The sequence below is a fragment of the Enhydra lutris genome, unplaced genomic scaffold (assembly GCF_002288905.1).
Source record: "Enhydra lutris kenyoni isolate GAN:26980312 unplaced genomic scaffold, ASM228890v2 scaffoldscaffold24, whole genome shotgun sequence".
Lineage (NCBI taxonomy): Eukaryota > Metazoa > Chordata > Mammalia > Carnivora > Mustelidae > Enhydra > Enhydra lutris.
In genome coordinates this window covers 25507617-25523968 of record NW_019154108.1, presented here as the reverse complement: position 1 = coordinate 25523968, position 16352 = coordinate 25507617, and the positions used below count along the sequence as shown (strand labels likewise).

The 16352-nt window shown below is 44.8% G+C and overlaps 1 protein-coding gene across 6 annotated transcripts in view; it reads right to left on the bottom strand.

Moving 5' to 3' along the window:
* Nucleotides 1–16352, bottom strand: part of LOC111150676 (astrotactin 1) — a 320695-nt gene that overhangs the window by 87061 nt on the left and 217282 nt on the right. For all 6 annotated transcript variants that reach the window (XR_002640811.1, XM_022508208.1, XM_022508210.1 and 3 more), the window contains 2 exons: nt 8670–8836; nt 5573–5767 (listed from right to left, as the gene is read on the bottom strand). Coding sequence is in view for 5 of the 6 variants with exons in the window: in XM_022508208.1 (XP_022363916.1) it covers nt 5573–5767; nt 8670–8836 (362 nt within the window). In the remaining variant the exon portion in view is untranslated. The remainder of the gene's footprint in view (nt 1–5572; nt 5768–8669; nt 8837–16352) is intronic.

Genomic DNA, 16352 nt, shown 5'->3' with positions numbered 1-16352 from the left:
CCATTAAGACAAAGCAATGTTAGAATAATTGGGATCCCAGAAGAAGAATAAAAAGAGAGAGGGGCAGAAGGTATACTGGAGCAAATTATAGAAAAGAATTTCCCTAATTTGGTGAAGGGAACAAACATCAAAATCCAGGACGCACAGAGAACCATCCTTAAAATCAATAAAAATAGGTCAACATCCCATCATCTAATAGTAAAACTTTCAAGTCTCAGTGACAAAGAGAAAATCCTGAAAGCAGCTTGGGACAAGAGGTCTGTAACATATAACAGTAGAAATATTAAATTGGCAACAGACCTATCCATAGAGACCTGGCCGGCCAAAAAGGACTGGCATGATATATTCAGAGCACTAAATGAGAAAAATATGCAGCTAAGAATACTGTATCCAGCTAGGCTGTCCTTGAAAATAGAAAGAGAGATAAAAAGCTTCTAGGACAAACAAAAATTAATCTGCAAACACCCAACCAGCCCTCCAGGAAATATTGAAAGAGGTCCTCAAAGCAAAGAGAGAGCCTAAAAGTAACAGACCAGAAGGGAACAGAGACAATAGACAGTAACAGTCACCTTAGAGGCAATATATAATGGCACTAAACTCATATCTTTCAATAGTTACCCTGAAGGTAAAAGGGCTAAATGCCCCAATCAAAAGATATAGGGTATCAGAATGGATAAAAAAAAAATAAGACCCATTGATATGCTGTCTGCAAGAAACTCATTTTAGACTCAAAGACACCTCCAGATTTAAAGTGATGGGGTGGAAAACAATTTACCATGCTAATGGACATCAAAAGAAAGCTGGGATGGCAATCCTTATATTAGACAAATTAGATTTTAAGCCGAAGATTGTAATAAGAGATGAGGAAGGACACTATATCATACTTAAAGGGTCTGTCCAACAAGAAGATCTAACAATTTTAAATATCTATGTCCCTAACATGGGAGGAGCCAATTATATAAAACAATTAATAACAAAATCAAAGAAACACATCAACAATAAAGCAATAATAGTAGGGGACTTTAACACCCTCCTCACTGAAATGGACAGATCATCCAAGCAAAAGATCAACAAGGAAATAAAGGCCTTAAATGACACACTGGACCAGATGGACATCACAGATATATTCAGAACATTCCATCCCAAAGCAACAGAATACACATTCTTCTCTAGTGCACATGGAACATTCTCCAGAAGAGATCACATCCTGGGTCACAAGTCAGGTTTCAACCAGTACCAAAAGATTGGAATCATTCCCTGCATACTTTCAGACCACAATGCTTTGGAACTAGAACTTCATCACAAGAGGAAAGTTGTAAAGAACTCAAATACATGGAGGCCAAACAGCATCCTACTAAAGAATGAATGGGTCAACCAGGAAATTAAAGAGGGATTGAAAAAATTCATGGAAACAAATGATAATGAAAACACAACTGTTTAAAATCTTTGGGACACAGCAAAGGCAGTCCTGAGAGGGAAGTATAGAGCAATACAAGCCTTTCTCAAGAAACAAGAAAGGTCTCAAGTATACAACCTAACCTTAACATCTAAAGGAGCTGGAAAAAGAACAGCAAAGAAAGCCTAAACCTAGCGAGAGAAGAGAAAGCATAAAGATCGGAGCAGAAATCAATGAAATAGAAACCAAAAGAACAAGAGAACAAATCAATGAAACTGGGTTCCTTGAAAGAATAAATAAGACTGATAAACCCCTGGCCAGACTTATCAAAAAGAAGAGAAAGGACCCAAATTAAGAAAATCATGAATGAAAGAGGAGAGATCACAACTAACACCAAAGAAATACAATTATAAGAACATATTAGGAGCAACTATACTCCAGCAAATTTGACAAGAAATGGATGCATTCCTAGAGATGTATAAACTACGATAAGGGAACCAGAAAGAAATAGAAGACCTGAACACACCCGTAACCAGTAAGGAGATTGAAGCAGTCATCAAAAATCTCCCAACAAACAAAAGCCCAGAGCTAGACGGCTTCCTAGGGAATTCCACCAAACATTTAAAGAAGAATTCATACCTATTCTCCTGAAACTGGTCCAAAAAATAGAAGTGGAAGGAAAACTTCCAAACTTATTTTATGAGGCCAGCATGACCTTGATCCCAAAATCAAAGACCCCATCAAAAAGGAGAATTACAGACCAATGTCCTTAATGAACACAGATGCAAAAATTCTCACCAAAATACTAGCCAATAGGATCCAACAGTACATTAAAAGGATTATTCACCACAACCAAATGGGATTTATTCCTGGGCTGCAAGCGTGGTTTATCATCCCAAAATCAATCAATGTGTTACAATACATTAATAAAAGAAAGAACAAGAACCATATGATACTCTCAGTAGATGCTGAAAAAGCATTTGACAAAGTATAGCATCCTTTCTTGATCAAAAGTCTTCACAGGGTAGGGATAGAAGGTACATACCTCAATATCATAAAAATCATCTATGAAAAACCCACAGTGAATATCATTCTCAATGGGGAAAAACTGAGAGTTTTCCCCAAAGTCAGGAACACGGCAGGGATATCCATTATCACCACGGCTATTCAACATAGTACTAGACGTCCTAGACTCAGCAGTCAGACAACAAAAAGAAATTAAAAGCATCTGAATCAGCAAAGAAGAAGTCAAACTCTCACTCCTTGCAGATGATATGATACTTTATGTGGAAAACCCAAAAGACTCCATTCCAAAACTGCTAGTATTCACACAGGAATTCAATAAAGTGTCAGGATGTAAAATCAATGTACAGAAATCAATTGCATTTCTATACACCAACAGCAAGACAGAAGAAAGAGAAATTAAGGAGTCAATACAATTGCACCCAAAACCATAAGATACCTAGGAATAAGCCTAACCAAAAAGGCAAAGAGTCTGTACTCAGAAAACTATAAAGTACTCATGAGCGAAACTGAGAAAACCATGAAGAAATGGAAAAATATTCCATGCTCATGGATTGGAAGAACAAATAGTGTGAAAATGTCTATGCTACCTAAAGCAATCTACACATTTAATGCAATCCCTATCAAAATACCATCCATTTTTTTCAAAGAAATGGAACAAATAATCCTGAAATTTATATGGAACCAGAAAAGACCCCAAATACCAGAGGAATGTTGAAAAAGAAAACCAAAGTTGACAGCATCACAATTCCAGGCTTCAAGCTCTATTACAAAGCTGTCATCCTCAAGACAGTATGGTACTGGCACAAAAACAGACACATAGATCAACGGAACAGAATAGAGAGCCCAGAAATGGACCTTCAACTCTATGGTCAACTATTCTTCAACAAAGCAGGAAAGAATGTCCAATGGAAAAAAGACAGTCTTTTCAACAAATGGTGTTGGGAAAAATGGATAGCCACATGCAGAAGAATGAAACTGGACCATTTTCTTACACTACACCCAAAAATAGACTCAAAATGGATAAAAGACCTCAACATGAGACAGGAATCCATCAAAATCCTTGAGGACAACACAGGCAGCAACCTCTTTGACCTCAGCCGCAGCAACTTCTTTCTAGAAACTTTGCCAAAGGCAAGGGAAGCAAGGGCAAAAAATGAACCACTGGGACTTCACCAAGATCTAAAGCTTTTTTGTACAGGAAATGAAAGAGGTAACAAAACCAAAAGACAACTGACAGAATGGGAAAAGACATTTGCAAATGACCTATCAGATGACGGGCTAGTATCCAAAACTAAAAAGAGCTTATCAAACCCAATACCCAGAGAACAAATAATCCAGTCAAGAAATGGAAGAAGACATGAACAGACATTTCTGCAAAGAAAACATCCAAATGGCCAAAAGACACATGAAAAAGTGCTCAACATTGCATGGGATCAGGGAAATACTAACCAAAACCACAATGAGATACCACCTCACACCAGTCAGAATGGCTAAAATTAACAAGTCAGGAAATGACAGACGCTGGCAAGGATGCAGAGAAACGGGAACCCTCCTACACTGTTGGTGGGAATGCAAGCTGATCCAGCCACTCTGGAAAACAGCATGAAGATTCCTCAAAAAGTTAAAAATAGAGTTCTGCCATGACCCAGCAATCGCACTACTGGGTATTCACCCTAAAGATACAAAATTTAGTGATCCAAAGGGCACATGCACCTGAATGTTCATAGCAACAATGTCCACAATAGCCAAACTATGGAAAGAACCTAGATGTCCATCAACAGATGAATGGATAAAGAAGATGTAGTAAATATATACAACGGAATACTATGCAGCCATCAAAAAATGAAATCTTGCCACTTACAACAATGTGGATGGAACTAGAGGGTATTATGCTAAGTGAAATAAGTCAATCAGAGAAAGACAATTATCATATGATCTCTCTGATATGAGGGTTTGAGAGGCAAGGAGGGATGTCATGGGGGCAGGGAGGGAAAAATGAAACAAGATGGGATCAGGAGGGAGACAAACCACAAGAGTATCTTAATCTCAGGAAACAAACTGATGGTTGCTGGGGGTGGGGGTGGTGGGAGGAATAGTGTGGCTGGGTTATGGACATGGGGGAAGGTATGTGCTATGGTGAGTGCTGTGAATTGTGTAAGACTGATGAATCACAGACCTGTACCCCTGGGGCAAATAATACATTATACATTAAAAAAAAATAGGAACAGGTTTGAATAGTTAATATGGGTTTGCTCATAGGAGTCCAGGCCTAGGTTGCTATCAGTTGCTGGCCTGTATTATGACATCTCTTCCTCCTCCTTTTCCTCTCTGTCATCATCATTGTCTCCTGGAAAGCACGAGTTCTGAGGAAGATGTACTCTAATAGCCCAAGAGGGAATAGGAACAGGGGTCAAATGGAGAATTTCCAAGAAATACTCTGAATCTATGGCTCCGAACATTTTGTTCTCCGGATCCCTTTATAGTTTTAAAAATAAATGAACCTCCAAGTAGCTATTGTTTGTATGGATTCTATTAGAAATTCAATGAGATATTTTAGAAGTATGTATTAGTCCATCTAAAAATGTCAATAATCACCCTATTAGATCTGAACTTATTATGAAAAATGATAAGAATGTTTTTATATTTTTTTTTGCAATTTTTTAAACTATCTGACTTACTAGAAGATAGCTGGATTCTCACCTCTGCATGCAACTTATTGCAAGATATTGTTTGGGTTGATGTGAATGAAGAAAACTCAGCCTCTCTGTGGGTGGAAAAGGCCTGACCTTGAAAATCCCCCGAAAGGATCTCAGGGATGGCCAGGATCCATGGGCCGTACTTGAGGGCTGCTATTCTAGACTGACTCACACCCTGATTTTTCCACTCGGGGCAAAACAGAATCTCTCTCATGGCTTCCATGGAAAATCTTGCAGTCCCCACCTGGGCAAGAGAGAAATTTATTGAACACTCTGCTGTTCACCCAGAGGAAGCATGGGTTCTGGAAAGAGAAGAACACCATGGGAGAGAACACAACCTGTCCTTTTAGGATCCTGTTCACCTTGCTCCAAGCTGCAAAGCTGACTTTAAAGATCTTCAGGGAAGAAGATCCATCAGTCGCCCTGAGTAACCAGTTCCAGACACGAAATTCACCTGAATGTTCCTTTCAGCACTTGTCCTGCAGCCACTTCCTTGGAATGGTTGTTGTAACCAAAGAACATCTCCCCAAAGAGAGTCTGGTTCATGGGAACCTCCCTGCTTTCTCCACAGTCTCCTCCCTCCGGGCAGGTCTCCGTGATGAGTTGGCAAGAGCGACCATCCACACCGAGCTTGTAATCCTCGATGCACCTAACACGGTAGGAAACTCAAGATAAAAAGTTGTTCCATCAATGAGCTATGCAGTCAACTCAACCCAACAGATTGGGAAGAAATACCTCTGGTAGAGTGTTGGGTATAAAGATCATAAGTATCCCAGTTTGATTTTGCCCCCTTTAGAACTCAGCTTCTTAAGCCTGTAAACTGAGTCCCCTTCCATTATGTGACCGTACAGAGCCTCTCACCTTTCCTCTGCAGGTAAGTGCTTTGAGGCCTCTGGAGGGCTTCCTCCTCTAAGTGGATCCTCTCCTAGATAGGTCAGGGTAAGAGTCACTGGAGATAAGCTTCTAAGTGAGTTACCACATTAAAATCTGAGATATCCTAGAACCTTTCTCCAGGACCATCTATGCATTTGTTTGGAGGGTAATTAGGCAGTAAGAGGAATGACACTGTGCTTAAGAAATTAATAACCTTCTAATCCTGTCCTATGACAAGTAACTAAGAAATTAGAAAGATTGATCATCTTCTGACTGTGTTCTCTTTGAGTATATCCAAGAACAAGATCATCCCGTTTTAACTCCCCCTCCATTCAGAATAGCCTTCCTGAACTAAACAGACACTAGGGCACGCTGTGTGAACACCTCCTTGGCGTCCCTCCCCATTATGCATGTACAGTTACTCTAATGGAAGAGCAATGCTGATGTTGGTAAACATGGCTCAATGACCCATAAGTTATTAATTGGACCTTATCTGTAGTTATATAGAGAAGAATATAATTTGTTAGTTCAAGAACTACTTTGAGAAACCTGTCATTTAAAAAGCATATTAATTTCATGTGGGTGTCTCCTTAAACTATACCAGATTTAGAATTTATAGATGCTTGTGACATTAAAACACATCGTTCATTACTATCCACCGTAATTGTTCTAACAAAATAAAGACCTCTCTTCTATAAGAAGGAACAAATAAATGATCATAGTGTTAAGTGGTGAGAAGCAGTGATGTTGCCCTTTACTGGGGGACCTCGGGTCAGCTGATGAAACTCACTGAGTTTCAGTTACCACATCTGTAAAAGGTTGGGGGCAGGGAGCTGCTTTGCAGAGTTGTTGAGAAGCTCCTGTGAGACAACGAACTTAGGGAACTCACAGCGTCCCCCGCAAACAGCAAATACTCATCAAATCCTATCGTCATTACCAGCAGAGGGACAAATGAGGTCCATGTTCCCGAAACTTCAACTGTTTGTATTCCCCCATTTACCACTTACGTATTTGTGTTAACAGGCATGACTAGAACTCTTGAATTATAAGTGCAAGTGATTTAGGCTTTACATAAAAATGGGAAGGAACTCTTTTGGCAGGCTATCTACAGTGGCTTGGAGGGTGCTAAATTCCCACTCATACTGAATTCCAACTGAAATAAGAAAGAAAGTCCAGTGAGGAACCTACCTAATTTGTGCAGACCACAGATGTCACGCGAGACCCACAAAGGACTCTGTGACACCAGCCTCAGTCTGGAAGGAGATAGTGAAGTGGCTCCTTTCCAGAGCCAAACTTACTGTTTCTGGAAAGAACTGTGAAGCTGGCTGATTCCCTCTCAGTCCCTCCTGAGCGTCCTGACCACACCCCCCTTCCACACTGCCCCACACCCACCTTCTTCTTGATGTTCCTATGTGTGATCCACTGTAAACTCCTTTGAGGGCAGATGACAGGCTCGTATCCTGCTGTGTCTCCTGTATCTAACACCTAACTAGATTCTCTGCACAGACCAGGTGCTCAGATGTACGGTAAATAAAGAATTTAGGAATTTATCTCTATTAATTGAAGTGAGTCAACCATGGTAACATCACAGAGATGTTCAAATTTAGATCAAGCTTTCATTAATGGACCGGGATCTTATAAGAAAGTGAAGGTAAAAACTGCCAACTGAAAAGAAATAAAATACCACGAAATACAGTAAAATAACATTACCCCTCCACTCAATTTTCTTGTAATGATTATTGGGTAGGCACTGGATTTTAGCGACAGAGCTAAAGTAGCAGAACTGTATTATTATAAACATGGATTTTCATTGCAAGCTTCTTAGAGTAGGAGATCCTTGAGGGCGAGAACTGCACGTCATTGATCTGTGCTGCCCAGAGGCTGAAATGGTGTAGAGCATAAAGTATGTGCCTTCCCTGACAGGCAGGAAGACAGAAGTGGGGGAATGGAGGCCGGGAAGGAGTGGGAGAGAGCAGAAGGGAAGGGGAGGGAAGGACAGACAAGCAAACTATAAGAGTATAAGGATGGGCCAAACTGCTATTTACTTTGTAAATATAACATGAAACGGTCTTTAAATAGAATTCTAGTCAGAGGTATAAATTTAAATTTTGAGGGAATCACAGATTTTTTTTTAAAAACCAGAGAGTGCCTGAATACTAATCCTAATCTTTCCACTTACCATCTCCCAGTCTTGAGGGAGCTATTTAACCCCCCCTGTGGAGGAACTGCACTGAAGAATTAGCATGTCTGTGGGAGGGTGCCCCTGAAGGCTCAGGGGTAGAATTCAATGATGTTTGCACTCCTTCAAAGATTTCCCCCTCCCCTTCTTTGATAATTAATTAGTTTTTATACAATCCTTCTGCGAGTCTTTGGACCACGGAATCCTGTCATCAGAAGACAAAATAATATAGTTCCACAGAACAGTCTGGAAAGTTCTGGTGTATGCAGGCAATGACTGTGGTCAGGTTCCTCTCCCACGGGGACAGGGCTAGCCTTTCCCTGTAGGTCCTCCCAACTCTGATTTTAAAAGTGGGGCTCTTCCAGCCCCGCAGGATCTTTCCTCAGAGCCTCAGGGTTGGCTTAGGGTGACTGGTTCTTTTAGATTTCCTCTTGTGGTTTTAACACTGAATGTTCAGCACCCCAGAAAGCTGGTTGGCCTCATGGGCAGCTCAACTCACCCACAGAACATGAGGATGTTGTACAAGGTGGGGTCGTCCGGGAAGGGCGCCATCTGCTGGAGACACAGCTGCTCACAGCCGCCATTGAAGCCATCTGAGCAGTCCACCCCAATGTGGCGGTCATAGCAGCCAGAGCTGTCCTTCATGGGGCTCAGTCCGGACGGGCACTGGCACAATCAAAAAGCATCCACGCAGGGAGGTGAATCAAGGGACTGGGTTCTCGGGGAACCGTAACCACTGACGCCTATTTTTAGCATTCAGCCTTGAAAACATTAACATTGACAACTAATGCACGAATTTCCCACTATGCTGGGCTCCCTTGAAAAGTGACCTTTTTGACATCTCCCTTCTCTCTGGGCACAGAGCACATGCATTTGCGTTAAAGCCACTGCCTCCAAACAGGCTGGAAGGGAAAGTCACAGCAACACAGAGGGAGGTGTGCTGGCTTCCCAACTGGGTGGAGGTGGTGGGCCAGAATTGAACAGCATTAACAGAGACTTCTTTGGAGTAGAGGGAGGGAGTGTTGCTGTTTGCACTTAATATTAATAGGACTTTTCTTTTAACCTCAAACACGTTGCCAACATTGGTACTAGACAGCCAACAGGGTTCAGGAATGGACAGAGCCAGGGCTTCCAGCTGGAAGGAGGAAGACTTCCTCTATGACCTGATGTGGGGGTTTGCCTGCTCTCCTGGTAGAAGTGGCCATACTCATGACCTCCCCGCCTCGAGGACGCCCCGCAGAAGATGCAAGATAAGGTATCTGCTACATGAGCACCGTGGGTGCTGTGCTTGGGTTTGGGTTTATCCCAGTGTCCTGGACACTCTTATTGTGAAAGGATTTGTTTCTCTGCATTGCTATGTCCTTAGTAAACTACTCAGGAGTGCCAGCAAAGAAGATGATCCAGGAAGAGATGTCAGCCAGAATCCAGGGAAGACAAAGGGGCTTGGTGAACAGGGGGAGCACTTCTACAGCCCCCATCCTGCCCTGCGTCAAACTCATCCATCCTACTCTTTCAGCCTTTGCAACATCCCCTACCGTATGGGGTATGCTCAGCCCCAAGTGACGTAAAGCAACAGCAGCCCCGAAAACATAACTTTGTGGGAGTCCCCCTGCTGATCACAATAGGACCACACCCAAGACCTGGCAGGCTGGCTGCGTTCATGAACGGGCTGGCCCGTCACTAGCTTACATCACGATCAGCCTCTCACATGACAGCCACTGTTCACTGAGCACTTAGTAGGAGCTGGGCATCACGCACGTGGCACCCTGTATTAGCCTCATTTTATAACTGTGGGAACCACTAACACTGCCAATTACTGCACGAATTCCCTGCACTGGAGTCACACCAAGTAAGTCAAAGAATATTCTTTGCCTTCTTGCTTCTTCTGTCTGGTCAGTGGATCCTTACATCTGTGCTACAGCTGGTCCTTCTACACAGGCTGCAAGAGGGCTAGTGACTTGCCCAGGGTCAAGCAGCTAGTATGGGGCAGAGCTGGGGGTCTGTCTAGATCTGACCTGCTTTTAATGACTATGCTCTATCCACACACTGTCAGCTCATTAACACTCCCCCCACCCAAGCCAAAACCAAACCAAAAACAACATTCAAGACTTGGTGGAACTGGGTGTCCCTCCCCCCTCCACTTCCCCCTCTCCCCCTTTCCCCTCCCCTCCCCCACTCCACAGCCTGGCAACTGCCAAGCGTCTTGGCTCCAGTAGCCTGGAGCTGCCACAGGTGTGCCCCAGAAAAGCCACCTCCCCTCCCCCCCAAGATCACAGCAGGATGTGCACTGCTTGATGACACTAATTCTGCAATTTCCCAAACAAATGGCCCCTCTGTGGGCCTGCCAGCCTCCCAGACTGCTCTGTCCCCTTCCTCTGCAGGAAGCCAGCTGGAAGGCTGGAAGGTGAGGGCATATAAAGTCGCTTCCAAGGGCTGCCCCCTGCGGTGCAAACCCAGATGTTCCAGATGATGGTAAACAAGCAAATGAGGTGGCGGAGGCTGGCCTCCCACGTTTTGTTACCGCCCCCACCCATCCACTTCCTTGGCCATCCAGCTGGTCGGCCAGATGTGCCACCAGAAGGGAGCTGGCTTCACCACTGTGCGGCTGCCCAGGCATGGAAGTGGAAGTTTGATTGGAATTAAATGGGCTGCCCTGGTTGCCACGAGTTGTTTTTCTTTCTTCCCTTCTATGAAGCTTGAGAAAAGCCATCAAAGTAGAGACGACGCCAGTCCTCCCACTTCACGTGGTTTCAACCCTGGCCTTGGCCCGCACCCCAGCAGGGACGCCCATCTTCCTAGCCACCTGCTTTTTTCCCACAATGCTCCATCAAGCATGACTTCTGACAAAGACTTCACCAAATAAAACCCAGGAGGGCTTTGTTCCAGAATTCTAAAGCTTGGCATAGCCGCCTCTTGCCTGGCTCTGATGTGTAGATGCCCACTGCTATGCCAAATTGGACCACCTGGCATTTACACTCTCTTAAGAGATCTGGAAAGAAAAGGGTTAGCGGCCTTGCCCAAGACACTTTATTGATTGATTGATTGATTGATTGGGTGGTTGTTCTTACAAGCAAAGCTAGAATAATTATAACCACTGTCAGGAACGAAACCATTCTATGTGCGGGACAAACTATGTGTGTTATTGTCCATGGCAAAGATACAGATGGACTTTTTTCACCTCGTTTTACAGAGGAATAAACTCAGATTAAGTAGTAACTGGTTTAAAGTCACAGAGGGGGGAAATGGCAGAATCTGATTTTAGACCTAGGTCTCTTGGACCCCAAAACTCACGTCTGTCTCTCCTCCTCTGCTGTGCTGCTTCTCAAATGTGAGAAAATGTGGATTCACTGGAATCCTTAAGGAAATAGAGTTCATTCAATATGCCAACAGGTAAAGCAATCCTGTAGACTGGTTGGTTGGTTGATTGTTTTGAGGAGCTCCGAGTACATTCTGGGCTCAATTATGAATTTGTAGGTTAGCCTAATATTCTCTATTTCTCTTTCTTTCTTTCTGTGTCTCTCTCACTCCCCCATGTCTCTCTCTCTCTCTCACACACACACACACATACACACTATATTAGGGACACATATATTTATAAGGCAAAAACACTCTAAATGTCCAGAGCGGTGACCCTGAAGACAAGACAAGCTCCTTAATCACTGAAAAAGACGTAATTATCTTCACTGCACTATAACTTACTTGGTCTGCAGTTCAGAGAAAAATATTTTTGAAAGATTTCCAGGAAAAAGAAGGCTGCAACCGAAAAATAGTTTTCTTCTCAACCCTGGTTCAACTAGTACTCCCATTCTCCAAGGGGTCTGATCAATCAAGTTTCCCACAGTGTAGGTTTGTTTTTGTTTTCGCCTACATGTTCCTTGTACTGTTGTGTTCACATTCTGGCCTCCTCAAAACCTGAATCTAAATACAAAAGAAAACCACAGGCTCCAAACCATGCCTTCTTCTTAGAAGTATTTGCGGCCAGAGACCAGTTGTCAGGAGAGAAATCCTATCTCCAGGAGGAGCTGGCATTTTCTCTTTGCAAATGTTGGCCATTCTCATCTCCTGGCTTGTGGATAATCTCTTTACTTGTTCCTTAAAAGAGAACTGTTTGCTCAGGATTGAGCCCCAAGGTCATACATTAACCCCTCTTCGAATAGGTTACATTTCACAGTCCCAGAGCCTTTATAAACTCCAGGCTTAAAAAGAACACTCCATTTATGGCAACAATCCTCCCCCATCAGGAAGGTCTAATAAATGAGCTCATATTTTACTGACCCCTAAAATACACAAGGTTAATCATCTTTCATGAGACACTCATGGCTTCTTGACTTATTACTGGGCTAAGGCATCATTGGCTAATGAGATTAAAATGATTTCCCCCCATTCAACTCCTTTTCTTCACTGTCTCTCCCCTCTTGCTATCAATGATTTTGGGTTGATTGATTACTTGGGAGTCTAGTCAAATCTCACTAAGCCTGAGACACACACCCTTCTGTTCCAGATTACGAGGCGGACGCCCTGTTGGCAGATGAATATGAGTGATGGACAATGAGCATGTTTGGGGCTCCTGGAAGAAGAGGGACACCTTCCTGCAGCTGAGCCAGACTTGCCTCACCAGGATGATTCGTTAAGACAGTCAACCACAACGCTTACACAAAACAAGCTCGCTTTCACTACATGGTGATCTCCCTGCTACAAATAATGACTTCCCTGACTTTCTGATGGGCTCTGGCACACAAGCTTCCCAAGGGGAAAGTTTGATGAAATTAAATTTATGTTTCAGCTTCCTGCCCCCATTTCTCTGAACGCCTCTGAGGCATATGCTTCTGCTTACTGTCCTACAGAGAGAAAGAGATACTGTCTTCTCTAACAGTCTCTGCACATATGCGCTCCAGTAGAGGTGAAATGACACATTTCATGGGAAACCATTGTGGACAGCATGTGGACAGAAGGGCAGCAGGGTCACTGGGTAATTCAAAGCTCATTAGAGCGTAATGCTCTGGCAGGAAAGGTCACGTGTTCATTACATGAGAAAGCGGGACAGCCGACCTCTTGCCTTCCAAGGCCATGGTCTGCTCACCTAAGCACACACAGAGAGCGCACAAAGCAGAGGCAACTTTTGGCCACTTTCAGGATGAGTGTGAAGACAAGGAAGGAGCAATAGAGCATGGGCTTTCCATTATTTGATAGCATTGGAAATAACTTTTGAACTTTCTAAGTTTTAACTTAAACCTCAATAGGTATAGGCTTGATGAGAATCAGGGTGCCCTGGTACAAGCTGGGAGTGGGGACTAGCGTCCTGTCTACCAAGTCTGTTCCAACCCCACTGCCATCTCCCACTTGTGGTCCCCAAAGATGTCAACAATATGACCTCCGGAGCCCATGAACATGTCACCTTACATGACAGAAGGGGCTTGGCAATTCAGGTTGAGATGGGGAGATTATCCTGGATTATCCAGGGGGACCCAACATCATCACAAGAGTCCTTAAAAGTGGATGAGGAGAGTAGAAGATCAGAGAGCATGAACCACAGAAGAATGGCCAGAAAAATGCAATGGAGCTGGTTTTAAAGATGCGAGAAGGGGACCATGAGCCAAAACCTGAGGGCAGACTCTAGAAGCTAGAAAAGACAAGGCAATGGATTCTCCCCTGGAGCCTCCAGAAAGGAATAATGCCCCCCACCCCCACCCGTGTTGGAGTCTCACCTACAGAGCTGTAAGGTAATACATGAGCATTGTTTGAAGCCACGAAAAACCCATGGTCATTTGTTACAGCAGCAACAGGACACTAACGCGGTAACGCTGCAGGACCGTAGGGAACTTCACAGAACGCAGAACTCCTGCTTCTGCGCTCTCCAGGGAGGGCCTCCTACTCCCATCCTGGCACAGTAAGGACAATGGGTAGAAGCAAGACCCAAGTTAGCAGCAGTGGGCGGCTGACCTCTGCTCTGGAAACCCTCCCAAATTTTCGACAATCCCTGCTCTGAGAGAGTGGTCTGCTTTAGGACAGAGCGACTGTGGCTTCAACAGGTCTGTGCCTTTCACGGGCATTTGTTTCCTGTCCTCAGAGACAACATAAACAATAGGGCAATTAACTGGGTAGCAATTAACCCTGTGGGAGTCCATGCATAACCGAGAAACGTGTCCTGCCTTCCTAGAAAGAATGAAGATTGAGCAGCCAGGGCTCGCCAGCCCCACCTGTCTGGCTGGCGTCCCATCCAGAAAACACGCGGGTGCTTCCTCTTGTCCCACATCTCTGCTGCTTTCCCAGGTTCCTTAAAGGCCAGGGGGTTCTGAGTTCTCATTTCTTTCTCCTTTCATGAAAATACACCTTTCCTGAGAAGGCTTTCAGTTCAGCACCCAGAGAACTAACTGAAGATCAAGGTTTCCACCGTAGCCCAATTCTCCCAGACACCAGTTTGGTGCCAGGTCCTTGGCTGTCCCTGGTCCACCTCCAGAGCACCCGGGACCGCTGTGCTAATGCAGCAGGGCTCTGGGACTGTCCTGTCCAGCTCAGCTCAGCATGAGGTCCCCGATCTGCTTCTCAAGATGACCCCAAGGGTCGGAACGTGGCACATCAGCTCTCCACTATCAGTCCTCCTGTCTCAGGAATCACAGGCTTTATGGTCAAGGAGAAACATCAGCTGAATGGTCCCCTCCTTCCTCCAGCCGCCACTGTGGACCAGTGACCTCACAGTGTTATTATGCTAACCCCAAGCACCAGTCTAGCTGGGTAACGTTCTGCAGCGTCTCCGATTCTAAAATGCAGCGGCCTTATTGCAAATGCATATTCATCGGAACTATTCCTGCTCGCTCTGTCTCACAGATTACAGTGCTAAAAGTACAAAAATATGCCGGCAAGGCGACATGCCAAGTAAAAGGGGCTAGGATCACCGACAGAAGGCACTTGACAGGCAACCCTCCCGGGCTCGGGAATGGGGCAGGGAGGTGGGAGGAGACAGAGAGCGTATGAAAGCGTGAGCACGTTCAAATTCATCCAGGACCGGCCAGGATGCGGGGGCGGGATCCACGCATGTGCACACGCAGTGTTTCAGTACTCGGAATGACCTGAGAGAGTAGCGAGGAATGAAAGGTTGAAATCTGAATGAAGAAATGCAGGATGAACAGGAGGGGTAAAATGTGTCTCAGCTGGAGGCTCCATTAGCCAGTGAAATTGTCTCCTGAGGGACGAGGTCGGGAAGCTACTTGTTTAAGACATCTGAAAGTGGACCGGCCAAAGGGAGGGGAGCGCTGTGGGACGTCACCTTACCTCCTGGCTGCTTCTGGAAGACAGAACCTACAGAATGTTTTTCTTTGTCCTTTTCTGATGGTCCTCTGTTCTGCTTTCCCTTCCTTTGATGGACCAGCCAGGTCTCCGCCTACCTGCCCCTCTGCACTCTGCCTATTCTTTCCTTCACTTTCCTTCCTTCCTCAGATAAATCAAGCTCCTGTCGGCAGCTGCCGGATCTGTGAATGTCTGGGGAGGCTGAGAGAGTCCCCCCGCCCCACCCCAGACCCAGGCACTCATCCATCTTTGATGGAGCACAGCTCCAGGGACAGAGCAGGTGCTCAGAGACCGGGAAGGGGGTGTGTGAAAGATGGACTGGCCCAGCCTCCTCACAGCTTGCCCTGCTCGGGGTCCCCGTACCAGAGCACAGCTGTCACACCTGGGAAACGGGAGGAGGCTCATGGCCCTTCCCCAGAAACACTGCAGAACCACGCGTCTCAATGAACCACCTCCTTGATGCCCACTTGATGTCTGGGTTTGCTGTCTTCCTTCTTTGTCCTCGCCTTTCTGTGAGGATTGCATCATTCTGCCCTTAAAAGAAGGGAGGGCTGGTGACAAACTATGGTGTTGAGGGACACAAAACTTGCCAACAGAAAGGCACGGGCAGCTGATGACGTCATCCACTCCTGTCTCCCTTAACCTGCGGGATTTGGTTACTCCTCATCCATGGTGCAGGAGCGACCTTAGCATACTCTCAACCAATTGGCCTTCCTAGGTCCTAGCATCACATATCTTACACGTAGCCAAAGTTCCCATAGCTGCTAACAAAGTAGAAAACCACCTTCAGCAAGTCAGAGTTCATGGCCAGGGTCTCAAAGGAGACATATTTTTATTTTTCTCTTCCATTCCTGGAGTAACTTCCTTCTTCCATCATTCTGGCCTTAGGTAGGTTTCT